This window comes from Sus scrofa, chromosome 11 (assembly GCF_000003025.6).
Source record: "Sus scrofa isolate TJ Tabasco breed Duroc chromosome 11, Sscrofa11.1, whole genome shotgun sequence".
In the NCBI taxonomy this organism is placed as follows: domain Eukaryota; kingdom Metazoa; phylum Chordata; class Mammalia; order Artiodactyla; family Suidae; genus Sus; species Sus scrofa.
The window spans coordinates 78,285,214-78,300,878 of record NC_010453.5 but is presented as its reverse complement, the minus strand read 5'-3'; the positions used below and the strand labels follow the sequence as shown (position 1 = coordinate 78,300,878).

At 57.4% G+C, this 15,665-nt stretch overlaps 1 protein-coding gene across 6 annotated transcripts in view; it reads right to left on the bottom strand.

Annotated features, from left to right (window-relative positions):
• The window catches only part of ATP11A (ATPase phospholipid transporting 11A), a 109,375-nt gene extending 101,230 nt beyond the window's left edge, over positions 1 to 8,145 (bottom strand). For 3 of the 6 annotated variants that reach the window (XR_002336784.1, XM_021065941.1, XM_021065939.1), the window contains exon 1: positions 7,018 to 7,164. Coding sequence is in view for 4 of the 6 variants with exons in the window: in XM_021065941.1 (XP_020921600.1) it covers positions 7,018 to 7,056 (39 nt within the window). In the remaining 2 variants the exon portion in view is untranslated. Of the gene's footprint in view, positions 1 to 7,017; positions 7,166 to 8,126 lie in introns of those variants that run through there. The other 3 variants (XM_021065938.1, XM_021065946.1, XM_021065944.1) reach the window with 2 other exon arrangements.

Here is a 15,665-nt window from a genome sequence, read left to right as displayed (position 1 = left end):
GGTGAACGGCCCTGTCTCAGAACGCTGACGTGAGCTGTGTGTCAACTTCTAAGGAGCACAACGGGTCCCGGAGCTTTTCTGAGCTGCCCTCCTGGGATACGACCCTCAAACCTGGCTCCCATAAAACCTTCCGCTCCTCCTTAGAGCCCCGATCCATTTTTCACCGACGGAAGTAAACCTTAAACAAGACTGGGAGACTGTCTGTCACTAGTCACTCAGGTCCTCGGAAGAACCGCGGCTTCCGCGGCGATGCCGTCTGCCTGGTTCTTAGTAACAGACACGTTAAGAGGCCCGCGCATCCTCGGCCGCTGGTTACGGAGGCGCCGACTCCGCGGCGGATGAGGAGCTGGGCTCCAGAGAGAGAGGAGCTCAGAGGAGGACCCCGAGGGGAGAGGAGGACGCAGCGGGGGTGACGTGGGGCGGGGCGGCGCCAGCCTCAGCCGCAGGGTCGCCGGAGCGAAGGGGCAGCGGCGGCGCGGGCCTGGCTCTCTGCCAGACGGGGCTTCCAGCACGGACGCGGTCCAGCCCCGCCGCCGCCTCCCCTGCCCGCAGGTCGCAGGCGGGCCAGCAAGCGACAGGACAGGGCGCCTTCTTCTCGGGGATGTGTCGGTGAACACGAGGCGCTCAGCAAACGCAGGCTGTGCCTATGACACCTGTGGGCTCCCGGGTACAAACCCTTTCCGAGCCCCCCCACGTCCTGCCTGTAGGAATAGGCCACGTGCAGCCTCCCTGACCTTCCCGGAGCTCCCAAGGGCAGGTTCTAACAGGTGCTGGTTGGGAGGGGAGGGGGATGCAGAGACCAGGGAGGGGCAGTGCCGCCTGGGGGCAGGGCCAGCTTCTGACCTTCTGGACCTTCAGCTCTTCCTCGGAACGGAGGCCCCCCAGCGGGAGGGGGGCACCTCGGGGCTGAGCAAGGTCCTGAAGGCCTGCCCACCCTGTCACCTCACCCCCACCAATCAGAAGAGGCCACAACCCTGCAGCCCGCACCCCGAAATTTGCCTATTATAACTTTTCCTCCGGAACCGACGGGGAGGTAGGGACGGAGCGCGAGCCAGTCCTTGCGTGGCCTGCAACGCACCTTTCTCCGCGCCGCCCCGCTGTGCCTCAGGAGCGCACCTGTGTGTGCTAAGCTGCATCCGTACACTGAGGTCAGGTGCAAGGACAGAGAGGTGACCGCTGGCGGGACCACCTTGGAGATGAGCCTGCCCCCCCACTGCCCGAGAGACCAGCCGCCCCGGAGGAAGGAAGCAGGTGTCGGCCACAAGGCAGAGAAGTGGGGTGACGGGGGAGGGGGAGGTGCGGTCAAGAAAGGAGGTTTTTTAAAAAGGGCAATTGAAAAGCGTGACTGAATCCACGGGGACTAGACGGCGTCCCCTAAAGGGACCTGCTGGTTCAGGAGAAGGAGGAGGGGAGGGGGTGGGGGTGGGCTCTGAACACCTGCAGGAACTTTACCAGAAGGGCTGGAGTGCTGGGGGCAGCGGGGGCGTCCTATCCGAGGCGTGTTCTCACCAAGGGCGGCCCGGCCTCCACGGCTGTCCACGTGGGGAGGAAAGGCCCGAGGCTTCAGGAAGCAGCAGAGACGACACATCCCTCCCAGGAACATCAGATGGGTTCAAACAAGAGGTCCGCCGCCTGAGCGCCCCGTGGCACAGGCCCCGCCCCCACCCCGCCCTGCCACCCTGGGGGGCATGGTAAGCCACCAGCTTCAAACAGGAAGTCCCCAAGGCCTCAGAGCCGAAGGCCCAGGCCAGGTCTCAACCTGCCTCTGCTGGGCTCTGATGCTGAGCTCTGACCTCAGCAAACATCTCGGCTGCTCCTCCCAGACACCGGCACCCAGGTGAATGTGGAAACAACCCCTCGCGCCAGCTCGCTGCACTTCCATTGCTGTAAAAATGGCTTTTTTATTGATTTTCCTTGCAAATAAATAGCATTTCTGCCTGCATTTAACTTGGTTAAAAAGGCATTTGTAAGTCTGGGACTCGGGAATCCAAGCATCTCTGATTACGCGATTCGAGTGGAACATGCAGGCCCAGCCCCAAGGAACAGCGTGTTTCTAGGTTTCAGGCCCAGCACAGCGTCAACAGAGGCCCGGGTCACGGGTCCAGGGGGTTTTCGCCAACCGCAAATGGGGACCGTGCATTCAACAGTCTGGAAGTGCAACTGACCCTCAGCTAAACTGCTTTTCTCCTCCTGTCACTAAACCTACCCTCCGGCCTGAAAGACAAGCCTCTCAAGATCACTTGTCCCCAACAGGCAGGCATTAAATGCGGTTTGAAAGGACAATGGAAGGATTTTAACTTAATAGCCAAACACAAAGGTTAAATGACACATCAGGCAGATGGCTCTGAAAGGCCTGTGCCCACACGGTCAGGCCACAGCCCTGCTCCACAGACCCAGGCCTGCCAGCCTAAGGGGCTGCCTACCGCAAATACCTGAAGGCTTGGCGGTTTGAGGGGCTTCACTTGGTGTCCTGGGGTGTAGACCCCAGGAGCTGAACCCCAGGGGGCCCCAGTATCGCCTGCGGCTGCCTCAGGAAGGCCATCCAAGTCAGGCAGCACTCGAAGTTTTTAAAGAAGACATGTCACAGGCCACCTGGTGATAAAAAATGAAGGAAAGCAGACAGCATGCGTACAAACGGGAAGGTTTTGGGAGGTTTACGCGCTCACACAGCCAGGCTCGAAGGTCTCCGGGGGCCAATCATGTTATCTGTCCCTTAGAAAGCCAGTCCTCATGTAACAGCTTGTTTCAAAACAAATATCTCCTGTTAGGAAGGAAAATGCCCGGATTCTTCAGAAGTTCGCTGCCTTACACGGGAGAGACATCCTGGAAAGCAAACGCTGTGGGACACAAATGAGCAGACGCGTGGACGAGCAGACGACAAAAGCAGGAGCGACAGCCAGGCTGAAGTACTCGAAACAAACTCCAGGGACAGGACACAACCGAGCCTGACTGTCCAACCTCCTGAATGTGAGGCACGACCAGAGGAGGGGAGGCCATCCTGGCCCGGAAATGACCTCATGGCCAAACGTGGCCCACAGACTTTTTGCGGGGCCTGCGGTGTTCCAGGCACCTGTTTTAACAGTTCCCAAATCCCGTCGGGGCCCCCCACACTGCGGGGCCCTGCTGCCCACTTGACGGGCAGTCAAGCCACAGAAGCACCCGCCTCTCCTGGCCCTTGGGCCAGTGACTGGGGACAAAGAGAGGCTAAGAGCCAGAAGTGACAGGTGCGCATCCTCAGAGCCAGGGGGACCCCAGCTCCTGGCCCGTACTAAGTCGCTTAACCCTCCCAATAACCCCCTGAAGCAGGACTGCTCTTCGTTCTCAGACCGGGAAACTGAGTCAAGGAAACGCGAAGCCACCTGCCCAGGGGGACGCAGCCTCCAGGGGGGCAGGCCCACTCCACACTCCGGCAGCGCCAGAGACGCTGCAGCGTCTCTGACAACTTGGTCTCACCCAACTAGGTTGCCCACCTCACACCTCTTTTTCTTTTTTTTCTGTTTTTGGTCTTTTTAGGGCCGCACCCACGGCATATGCAGGTTCCAAGCTAGGGGTCAAACCGGAGCTACAGCCGCCAGCCTACACCACAGCCACAGCCACATCAGATCCGAGCCGTGTCTGGAACCTATACCACAGCTCACGACAACGCTGGATCCTTAACCTACTCAACGAGGCCAGGGATCGAACCCGCATCCTCAAGGATCCTGGTCAGACTCATTAACCACTGCACCACGACGGGAACCCCTCACACCTCTTAGAAGGAGACTAACACTAGTTCTCCACCCACTCGGTTAAAATTTCTCTAAAAAGCCGACAGGACATAAGCACTTCTCCATTAGAGCACAGCTCCGCATGGCTAATTCGCACCAGACCACAACCAACGAGGAAGAACAGGCTTTGGGGTACACCTGGCCCAACCCGGAGAGTCTCTCATTCATCTGCCTACGCAATCTCTCTGGAGTGACCCAGAATAAAATACCTACAGCAATTTCCCCAGGACTTCTTTGTGTTTTGGCAGCCCTCGCGCACCATCATGAAAAGGTTTCTTTGTCCTGGAAATTCTGACTGTGTGAACACTAGAAGGGAACGGGGTATTATTTTATTCATGTTTTTTTAAAACAGGAAAAAAGTTTATTTCCTTTTATTTATTTTTGTTGCTTTTGGGGGGGGCCACGCCCACAGCATATGGAGGTTCCCAGGCTAGGGAGCAAACTGAGCTACAGCTGCCCGCCTACACCAAAGCCAGGGCGACGCCAGATCCAAGCCTCGTCTACAACCTACACCACAGCTCACGGCAACACCGGACCCTGGACCCACTCAGCGAGGCCAGGGATTGAACCCACATCCTACAGACACTGGTCGGATTCGCTTCCGATGAGCCATGAGGAAAACTCCTGAAGATGTTTATTTTTTAAATTTTTATTAAAGCACAGTTGATTTAGAACGTTGTGCCAATTCTGCTGTACAGCAAAGTGACCCAGTCATGCACATATATACAATCTCTTTTAACACATATTATCTCCCATCATGGTCCATCCCCGGAGGTTGGATATAGGTCCCTGTGCTGGACAGCAGGACCTTACTGTCCATCCATTCTAAAATTTATTCACTTTTATAAAAGAAGAAGAAACCACAAGAAAATATAAACAGTCGATCCCTGTCTTTTTTCCCCCATAGCAAAAGGATATATAATTAATTCCTACCTAAAGAAAGATAATCAAATTATAAGAAAACAGACAACTGTTTCTAGAAAAAGTGCAATTAGTTTGACAGTGTAGACATGAGTTAATATAGAAATGAGTGGTTTTGCCTGCGCATATGGCGAAGCAGCCATATGATCAGATTGCTTTTAAAAAAAAAGATATGGAAGGAGAAAAACAGAAATAATCCCGTAACTGGATTCTAGAGGCGTCACCGAATAACTCACACACTGGTAAAGTTCACCAAAGAATAGTTATCAGTTAGGTTTGAAAGAGTATTTGATTTCATGTGTCTAATGTCATAGCAAAGGGGCATTTTATTTTATTTTGCCTTTTTTTTTTTTTTTTTTTTTTTTTAAGGGCTTCACCCAAGGCATATGGAGGTTCCCAGGCTAGGGGTCTATAATCGGAGCTACAGCTGCCGGCCTACACCGCAGCCACACCAAGGTGGGATCCGAGCCGCATCTGCGATCTACACCACAGCTCATGGCAACGCCAGATCCTCAACCCACTGATCGAGGCCAGGGATCGAACCCGCAACCTCATGGTTCCTCATCAGATTGGTTTCTGCTGCACCACAGGGCAACTCCTAAAGGGGCATTTTATTTTATTTTATTTTTTGTCTTTTTGCCTTTTCTAGGGCCGCTTCCCATGGCATATGGAGGTTCCCAGGCTAGGGGTCTCATCGGAGCTGGAGCCGCCAGCCTACACCAGAGCCACAGCCATGCAGGATCCGAGCCGCGTCTGCAACCTACACCACAGCTCATGGCAAACGCCAGATCCTTAACCCAGAGCAAGGCCTGGGATCAAACCCACAACCTGATGGTTCCTCATCAGATTTGTTTCTGCCGCACCACAGGGGAACTCCTAAAGGGGCATTTTAAAGTGTAAGGCACACTGACGTTTCTGCGGATTGGTGCAGCACGGGCGGCTGCTGGTCTGGAGGGGGTAAGGGAGTCAAAGCACCGCAATGGGCAGTGTGTCTGGCCCACCCCCAGGGGGGACGGGGTCTGGGAGGGTCGAGGAGGTCCACCCGGCCCTCCGCATTGCCGCTCACGGCTCAACTCGCCTTTTCATCCCCAAGCGTTGGAAGAGAAGAGAAATTACACTAGCAAGCACAGCCTAGGGGAACGCTGGTCCCACCCTCCAGCCAAACCGCTGAGAACACCCCTGGGACCAAACATGTCTCATACACATCCCGTTACCTACTGCGGCTGGGTTTTCCAGAATGTGTTCCTCTAGAGGCACCAGGGTGGCACCTGCTGTCTACACTACATTGTAATATGGACTCAAGAGTCCATGGGGACACCTTTCCTGCAGGCAGCCTTCCCACCCCTTCCCAGAATCAGAGAGGAGTTCGCTCCCCCAACTGCAACAGGCTGTCCTTCCCAAGGGAGCTCCGAGAAGGTGCCACAAGCTCCTGGCGTCTGGCTGGAGAGTGGACTCGCTGGGGAGAACTTTGATTCAAGTTCCCAGGGCTGAACAGAAACGCCTTCTCTCTGGCCAAGGTCTCTTTCTCAAAGAAAGCTCATCAATATGGGAGACCAGTTTGAGGCGTTCCTAAGCCAGAAAAAGCCAAGCTCCCATAACCGTGCCCTCTTCCAGCGGAAACCTCGGTGGGCGCGGCTTCCCCAACCTGTGCCCGACGGCGGTCCGCGCGGGGACGGAGGGGCCCTTTGTTAAAGACACGGACGCTTTCCTTCTCCTGCGCCCCCCCCCCCCCCACACATCTGATGCCAGCGTCGCTGCCCCACGCAGTCCCCCTTGGTCTGATGTGAGTCAAAACCAACTTTCCCTCCACGCCTCCACCCTACCCGACCTCGCCAAGGATCACCCGGAGCGAGGATTCCGAGGAACTCCGAACACCCGGGCCCTGGATCTGATTGGTTACTTTCGGGCAAAAAATGTCCCAAACTTCACTTCCGAATCCCCCATCGCTGTGACAAAACGAGCAAAGCCACCGCCTTTCCCTGTATCGGGTCTCTCTTCCAGTCCCTTAATCCGGGTGCCCACTCGGCAGCATCAAGCATTCCTCCCCAGCCCGGGCCCGGACTCGCCGGGACAGCCCCCGGCCCGGCTCCGGGGAGGCACGCGGCCCGGGAGCCGGCGGGAGGGCGCCCGCGCCGTCGGGGCCCGAGGTGCCGACTCCGCAGGTCCTCCCGCGTCCCGCCGTCCCCGGGCGCGGTGACCCCCGCGAGGCCGCCCGAGCCCTCAGCGACCCCGGGCGGGAGGCCGCAGCAGGGTCGGGGGCGGAGGACCCGTCCCGCCCGGCCCCGGCCCGGCCCGGCCCCGGCCCCAACCCCGCGCGGGCAGCACTCACGTATCTGTGCACGAGCGTCCGCACGAGGCTGCAGTCCATGGCTCCTCCGGCCGCGCCCGCCCGCTCAGCGCCCCCAAGCCCGGCTCGGCGCGCCCATGGGCCCGGGCCCGAGTGCGGCCGCGCGCCCCGCCCCGGTCACGGCCTGGGCGCGCCGGGCGGTGCGGGGGGCGGCCGCGGCCCCTCCGCGCTCATGCCCGGCCCGGCCCGCGGCGGCCGGCGAGGGGTGGCCGCTCGGCGGGCGGCCGCTCGGTGGCCGGAGCCCGCGCGCCGCGGCTGGGGCGATGGGGCTGCGGCTGGGCGCGCGGCGGCCGGCCGATCCCGCCGCTGCTCGGCTCCGCGCTCCGGCTCCTCTGCTCTCCTGCGCTCCGCTCTCCGCTCTGCTCTCCTCCCGGCCTCCGCCCGCCGCCCCTCTCAGCCCGGCCTCCGGCCCCGGTCCCGGCGCGCACGTCACGAGCGCGAGTGAGCATGCGCCCCGCCGCCCGGCCCCCGCCCCGCTCCCGCGCCCTCGCAGACTCCGGCCCGCGCGCCCGGCCCTCCCCGAGGCCCGCCCCCGCAGCCCGGGCGCCCGGGGCCCTGGGGCGGAGGGCGGAGGGCGGGGGGCCCGCGGGCGGGGAACGGCTTCCTGTTGCTTCCGCCTCCCGGGCGGGGATGCGCGCCAGACACCTGGGGCCCGGAGGGCGGGGAGCCGGCGCCTGGCACCGGGTCCGTCCGGGGCGCAGGCACGCGGGCCTCAAACTTCCATCCACCCCGGAAGGCCCGAGGGCGGCGCGGGGAGTCGGGGAGGGGGCGGGGGAGCGGGGGAGGGTTGGGCCCGAGACCGGCTGAATCGGGTCTGTGTCTCCCCAGTGCCAGGCCGGCCCCACGCGAGGCCCCTCCTGCTCTGCAGGTGACAGAGGCGGAGGCGGGCCTCAAGTGGCTGCCCAGGGTCGCGCGGCTTCTCCGCGCCGCAGGGAAGATGGGCGCAGGGTCCCCCACCTGGGATCCTTGCTTCTTTCTGAAATCCCACAGGCGCCCGAGCCCTGGGCCCCTGGCCCTTTGGACTCCAGAGCTGTGACAGTCGCAGGCACTCGTTATCCGGCGGGGGTGAGGGGTAGAAATCAGCCTCGAACCTGTTAGTCCAGCCTCCAGCCCCACAGGCCACGCTGCCTGTTGCTGTCGGGCCGGTCCAGCTCCTGCCTCCGCCGCTAGCTCCGCCGAGAGGGAGCTCTGGGCCCCGGGGCGCGCGCCTGTGCAGCTCTCTGGGCATCAGGCATCAGGCGGGGAGAGCGTTTCTGTCAGGCAGACGCCTGGGTTCAATGCGGGGAATGTTTCCGCTTTCCCAGCATGAAGCAAACTATCTCTTCTCAACCCCGGCCCGCCCTGTACCGGTGCACTTTGTTTCCAACTTCCGTTCTTGGGGCCAAGGGCCACCACTTGTGAAACCCGAGGGGCCTGACAAGGCCTTTGGCGACCGATCCGATCCGGGCCTTGCCGGAACGCACCTGAGTGTTCTTCTGGCTGCTTTTCGGGAAGAAGCACGGGCACTTGGGGTTAGACGCGGAGACTAGGAAGGAGCACTAGTGAATAATCGGGTAATCAGGCCCAAACCATCCCGACGCTGACGTGCTTTTCTGCGGAAAATGCTCCAGTTTGGGGTCAGCTAACTCAATGATTCTCCACTTTCCTTCCAAATCTACTCTCTCCTGCTTTGTGTCTAGGAGGCCCAAGGCCCCCCTGGGGGATCTGCACCAACAGAGGTGCCCGCTGCCAACTGGAGACCAGGAGAGAGATGGGGCCTTCCTTCCCTCCACCACGCCCTGGCCTCACCTTCGCCTGGCAGTGTCTGTTTCCCTTAGTGGCCACGGGGCTTGTCCAGCTGCCTTTTCCATTCGATCAACTCATGTCAGGCTCCAGGAACCACGGTTGTCCCCAGGCCCCCTCCGCTGGGCAGGGGTGGCGGCTGGGCCCTGGGGCCAGCGCCTCTGGTGGGTCATAGAACGATGACCGAGCCGCAGACGTCCCACACTTTTCCTCGTCTCCTCCCAGCAACGCTGCCTGCCTTCTGCCAGGAGCCCGCTGCCAGCGCCAGGTTTTGGCCGGCCTTCCTCCGCGCAGTCAGTGGCATTTGCAGGGAGAAATCCGACATGGTGACGGGATAAAGGCTGCATGTTTTTCAGGAAGGCCTGTTTTGTTCTGTGGCCAGTGTTAATTTTGTATTGTAGTAGACACTGTGCTTGCCACAGCCGTGCCCTCTGTCCTTGCTGCCAGAAACCCACCTTGGTCCAGGTAGCCGCCCCGGCAGGGTTCACACAGCAGGGGGGAACTGGTCCAGGTAAGCTCATCTCAGTAACTCCACGCCTCTTCGGTGACTGGTTTAAAACAAGTGTAAGCCAATGAACCTGCCTTTGGGAAGGTCTCCTCACTCATAAAAAGGCCCATGACGAGGACATGCTCCTTGGTCCCTCTGGATGGCGTGAGTTTGGATGTGACGTCTGGCACTCTGCAGCCTTCTTGCATCCATGATGTGACCGAATATCCTCCCAGTGGGGATGGCGGCGTGGAGGGATGGGAAAGACTGGGTCCTGGATAACACCACTGGCCATTAACCAGTCCTGCCACCGCCCCAACTTGGATCTCATGTTATGAGAGATAATAACTATCCTTGTTGAGTTGGATTTTCTGTTGCTAGCGGCGGACAGCATCTTAACTCTAAACCTATGGAAACAGGGAGTTCCTGTCGTGGCTCAGCGGTAATGAATCCAACCAGTATCTGTGAGGATGCGGGTTCAATCCCTGGCCTTGCTCAGTGGGTTAAGGATCCAGCATTGCTGTGAGCTGTGGGGTAGGTCTCAGACGCGGCTTGGATCCTGCATTGCAATGGCTGTGGCGAAGTCTGGCAGCTGCAGCTCCAACTCAACTCCTAGCCTGGGAATGAGGGGTGTGGCCCTAAAAAGACAAACAAACCAACCTATGTAAACAAACCAGTGAGGACTCTATTAAGATAACGGTAAGCCCAACTCATGCTGTGAATCAGCTATTTATTTCTGAGTAACAAAGGACGCGAACTTGGGGGCTTAACCAACAGCAAGCTCTTATTTCTCAGGACTGTGGTTTAGTGGAAGGTTCCTCTGCTCCGATGGTCTGGGCTGGGATTATTCAGACATCTGCATTCTTTGGGGGCTTAGCTGGGCCCTGGAGATTGAGATGGCTTTGGCCACATTCTCACGCCTCCGCTGGATGGATGGAGAGCCGGGAGCACGTTGGCCTCTCTCTCTCTACTTAGTGATCAGCCTGAGCATCTTTACATAGCTGGATCCTGAGAGGGTCAAAGTGGACACTGACCGGTCCCTAAAAGCCTGGGCTTGGAAGTCCTGGACCATCACCTGTGCCTCATTCTGCTGGGGACAGTAAGTCCAAGGCCGGATGCAAGGGGAGGGAGCAGAGCCTTGTGCATTCAGGGACGAGGGAACTTCTGAGCAGTCGTCTTTGGAAACATTTTACCTTCGACCTCAAACGGATGATGGAGCGTGTTGGCAATGTGACAGGAAGGTCACAGTGAAACGGTGGCCAGAATCACCAGGGCCTGCACGCTTCTTCCTTCCCATCCAAGGGGAAAGAATCTTCACCCTGATTGGACGGGCAACATCCTGTGCCCATTCCTAGCCAGTCACTGGAATGGTGGAGTGCCATCAGGTGATTGGCTCAGGGCTGGGTCTAGTGCAGACCCCCTGGCTTGCAGGTGGCTGGAAGGGGATAGAATGAGCTTCATCAGCCTTCCCCTGACCTGCACCCAGCATGGCTGCTTCTCTGCGTTGGGTGGCGTGTGGCCCAGGGGGAGGGGAGAACAGGTAGGAGCACCCCCCAAACTTGAACCAGATTGTGGCTCTTCGAAGGGTGCCCAGGCTGTGGCACCCCCGCCCCCGCCCTGTGCAGACTCACAGCGCCCCGTCCTCCATGCCTCCCTCCACCGTGGGGACCAGGGCTCCCAGATTCTTCGACTCTGAAGTGAAAGAGATGGTTGAGAAGTGGGGGAGGGGCAAAAGAGCGGGGACTTCCTGCAGAGACCGTGGAGAGCAATTACTGCTACTGGAACCTCGCGTGACGAGCCTGATGCCAAAGCTGAAACTTAGAGCAGGGAAGTGTGAGTGTTCAATGTTTTGTTTTCAGGTCGCCTTCGAAGAGGCAGGGCCTCTGGTGAGCACCCTGCTCCCCCGAGGCTGGAACCTCTGCCCCCCACCCCCAGGCTCCTGTTCTCGCAGGGCTGGCATTATTTTGGTGCCTCTTCCCATGGAGGGTCCTAGGATCTCTGTGCAGAAGCTCTTCTGTGGCTCCCAAGGCCACCACTCACCCTCATCCCTTTTTCTGGAATCTTCCACCACAAAGTCCTGCTCACTTTTGGCCACACTCGATGTCACCTTTTGTGCATCTTCCTCACTCCCACACAGTCACAGCCCCGCCCTGAGCACTTTCTTCCTTCCTTTCTTTCTTTCTTTTTTTTTTTTTTTTTTTTTTTTTTGGCCGACTCACAACAGGCAAAAGTTTCCAGGCCAGGGATCAAACCCGTTCCCCAGTAGCGGTGACCCTGAGCCACAGCAGTGACAATACTGGATCCTTAACCCACTGAGCCACCAAGGAGCTTCCCCTGAGCACTCCTTTTTTTTTTTTTTTTTTTTTCTTTCTTTTTAGGGCTGCACCTGCAGCATGTGGAAGTTTCCAGGCTCTGGGTCAAATCAGAGCTGCAGCTGCCAGCATATGCCACAGTCCCAGCAATACCAGATCCGAGACGCATCTGCAACCTATGCCACAGCCACAGCAACGCGGGATCCTTAACCCACTGAGCGAGACCAGGGACTGAACCCACATCCTCATGGATACTAGTCGGGTTTGTTACTGCTGTGCCACAATGGGAACTCAGTCTCTTATTTTCTTTTTTTATACTCCCTACTCTTTTTTTTTTTTCCTTGCCTCTAAAGAGATTGATTGTTTTAATTCCAGTTTCCTTTTGGGACAAAAATTGTGGTTCTTTGATGCCTAAAATGACCAATAAAGTCATGAGAGTAATTTGTTGTTCTCATTTATTTCAACAGAAACCTTAAAATTTTGCCACTCTCCAACAAGACAACTAAAGTCACAAAGTATCTCAGCAGGAGGTGGACAAGAATGAGCCATCTGGCGCGGCTCCTCTGATAATTTGCGCCTTCGCCCAGCAAGTCACGTTGATGTCACACAGCATCACTTTACGCACGGCCTCTTTAGGGCACATTTTAGAAAGAAAGCAGGAGACCCTTTCTCTGTTCCTTTATTTTTGTAAAGAGGACAAGAAAATGGCTTTCCTGACAACTTATCTATCACAATTAATAAGGATATTTTACCAGTTTTAACTGGAAAAGATTTAATTCTGGTCTCAGAGTCCCAAATATTACAAATGTAATAGTTCTGAAAACATGCTAAGGGGGAGTTCCCTTGTGGCACAGCCAGTTGAGGACCCAGCATGGTGGCTTGCAGCCGCTCTGGTCGCTGCGGTGGCACAGGTCTGATCCCTGGGCAGGAAAATTCTGCATGTCACGGGTGAGAAAAAAAAGAGGGGAGGAACCTGCTAAGTGAAGTGGCCGGGCACCGCAGGACAAAGGCCGTGTGACCCCAGGTGTGTGAGGCCCAGGAGAGTCTCGTGCCTAGAGGTGGAGCAGTCGCGGGGTGACGGGGCCTGAGCAGTGGCTGCGGGCAGCCCTTCCGGTGGGCGGATGAGGGTTCTCACGGGCTCCCCCGTCCCGCGAAAGGCGCCGCGAGGCAGGGGTGGGAGCACCCGGGCGAAGAGCAAAGGGGTTTGGGGTCTGGTCCCCCGGGGGGAGGGGGAGGGTCACCCCCGGGAGTGGAAGGACCCAAGTGGTGTCACTTCTGCAGAGGGGTCCCAAGGGGTGTTTTCTGGGTACGATAAAAGCGTTGTTTATACGGAAAAACGCATATTCTCATTGAACGAAAGAAGTGCATTTGCACAGCTTTAAAATCAAGTAGAACGGCCCCACTTAAGAGAATAACCGGCAGTCCTCTCTGATTCCAGACCCTTCTCTGCAGAGGCAAAACCACTTACAATCCTGCCTTTTCTTCCTTGATTGCTTCCATATGTCTAAATAATGTACTTATGGTGTAATTTCAAAATTTTAAAAGGCATCGATTGATTTACTGCTGGGGGAGATGCCGAGTCCGGACCGCCGTCCACCCCCGCCCACCTCCCTTCCCTTCCCGGCCGCCGCCACCCTTGCCGAGCCGATGTCCTGTGATAGTGATACCTGCCTGTTCCCACCACCGAGTCCAGATCCTGCGACACGAACACCCTCGTGTTAACATCACCGACTGGGCCTGCTCCCCACGCTACCGCCGAACGGTGCTGTGTGTTTTGGCTACGCCGTCTCCTTTCTTATACACCTTTTTTTTGGGTACTTTTTTTTAATGTGTGTGGCTTCGGCACGACGCGGGCTCTCAGTCCCAGACCAGGGACTGAACCCCGACCACAGCGGTAGAAGCACCGGATCCTATAACCATCACACACCCAGGGAACCCCCGACACTTTTTCCTCGAAGGTAACACACGTGCCTGCTTTATCCTCTCAGCTTCCGTGGCCTTTGACCGCTCCTTCGCAAGCAGCCCTGGCAAAGCTGCAGACCTGTCCCCGTTTCCCAGAGGCACCCTCCTGGATCCTCCCCGGTCCCGCCCCCAGCCCTCGGCCTTGACCTGCCATTGTCCCCAGGCTGCACCTCAACGGCTCAGGAATTCCCTGTGACCCCTTATTTTCTGGATCCCACGATGTCTCCTTTTTGGTTTATTTCTTTATTTTGCTGGAATTTAGTCTCCAGGAGCTTCCTGGGGAAGAGCGCTTGGGAAGAAAATGCCACGACTGGTTCTTCCTCTGACCTCACACCGCATGGGTAGTTGGGCTGAATGTACCGCCCAAGGTAGCAATGACTTGTCGTAAAAAGGTGGGAGGGAGGAGTTCCTGCTGTGGCGCAGCGGGGTCAGCAGCATCTCTGCAGCGCCCGGACGCAGGTTGGATCCCCAGCCTGGCACAGTGGGTCAGCGTCTCCTGTGTCGCCTCCCTGCTCAGATCTGATCCCTGGCTGGGGAACTCCCTATGCCACGGGGCGGCCGAAAATGGAACAATAAGAAAATGGAAATAAAGAAAATGTTAACAGTAAAGGATGGTGGTGACGTGGCTGCTTTTTTTTTTTTTTTTTTTTTTTAGAGCCACACTCGCAGCAAATGGAGGTTCCCAGGCTAGGGGTCGAATTGGAGCCGCAGCTGCCAGCCTACACCACAGCCACAGCAACGCCGGGTCCTTAACCCACGGAGTGAGGCCAGGGATCAAGCCTGCGTCCTCATGGATACTAGTCGGGGTCCTTCACCACTGAGCCACGGTGGGAACTCCTGTTGTAGTTTTTGGATTCCAGAAATGACCCATTTCTGAGCTAACATAGCGGGAGGTGGTGAGATTGCAGTGCTTCGGCTGGGCGACAGCTCATGAAAAGAAGAGGTGTCTGGGCCCGGTGGGAGGGTGGCATGGCTGTGTTTTCTGTCTACTTGTGGAAGCCTTAAGGAGATGAGCCCGTGTGCAAACCACCGCCAGAACTCAGGGGCCTGAGTGTGCCTGCTGCAGTCTGGGAGCCAGACGTGACTTCAGGCTCCGGAGATAAAAATAAATTCTCTTGGCCCCCCAACTGGTAAAATTAGAAACTTAATTAAAATGTCGTCAAGTGCTGCCACAAATTCCATGTGCCCGATTTGAAATGTTATTAATAATGTTAGCGGTTGCATTAATTTCGCTCTTCAAGCCCTTTATAAACACCCGCCTTTTCCACCTGCTGGGGAACATTTGCTCAGCAGGAAAGGTACCCGGCAGCAAAGGGACCGGCCGGCGCCTTGCGTTCTGGACAGAAGGCTGACTCGTGACTCTCCAGGGCACCTTAACCGGAGATCACACCGCCTGCTATTGAAGTGTGACCGGAGCTGCTGGGTCTGCTCTCAGTCCGGGGGCGGGGGCCTGCGGTGAGCAAGCTTCTCTGTCACCTGTTCATGCTGATTTTTTCCGCTGTCCAGAATTCCTTGTCAATTAAGGCTTCTTCTGTGTATTCGAGGAGACTTGGGAACCGTGAGGGCAGACCCGAGCCAGGGGGAGCCCTTCTGCGGTTCTGCAGTGAAGACCGCTCAGGACCCAGCAGGTGCTGCCTCCCGCTGCGCTGCCCCACCAAGGCCTGTGCCCCAGGCGGCGGCGGTGGCGGCGAGCTGCCAGGGCAGGGCGAGTGGACTTGGTGCACTGTCGTCCCCCGAGTGTCTGGGGAGGGTGGGGAAGAGGCGACTCCCTTCGACCCCTGAAATCCACTGTGTGAGAGCCGGTACCACCCAGACTTACAGAGGCGGGACAGGAGGATGCGAAGAGGCCGTGGCTTTGGGGACACCTGCGAAGCGGGGGCTGCTTAGGGCCTACTGTAAGCACTGTTACTTATTACAATGTGATCTCGGAGGAATGATACTTTTGTGAATTTCACTATCAGGAATTCGATCCCTTCCCCAACCCTTGGCTGCTGTACTCACAATTAAATATTAGTCAGAGCTGATGGTTTTTCCTGAACGAAACCTAGGCCTGTCCGGCTCGTCTTCACAGCCTCTCAGGGTCTGGT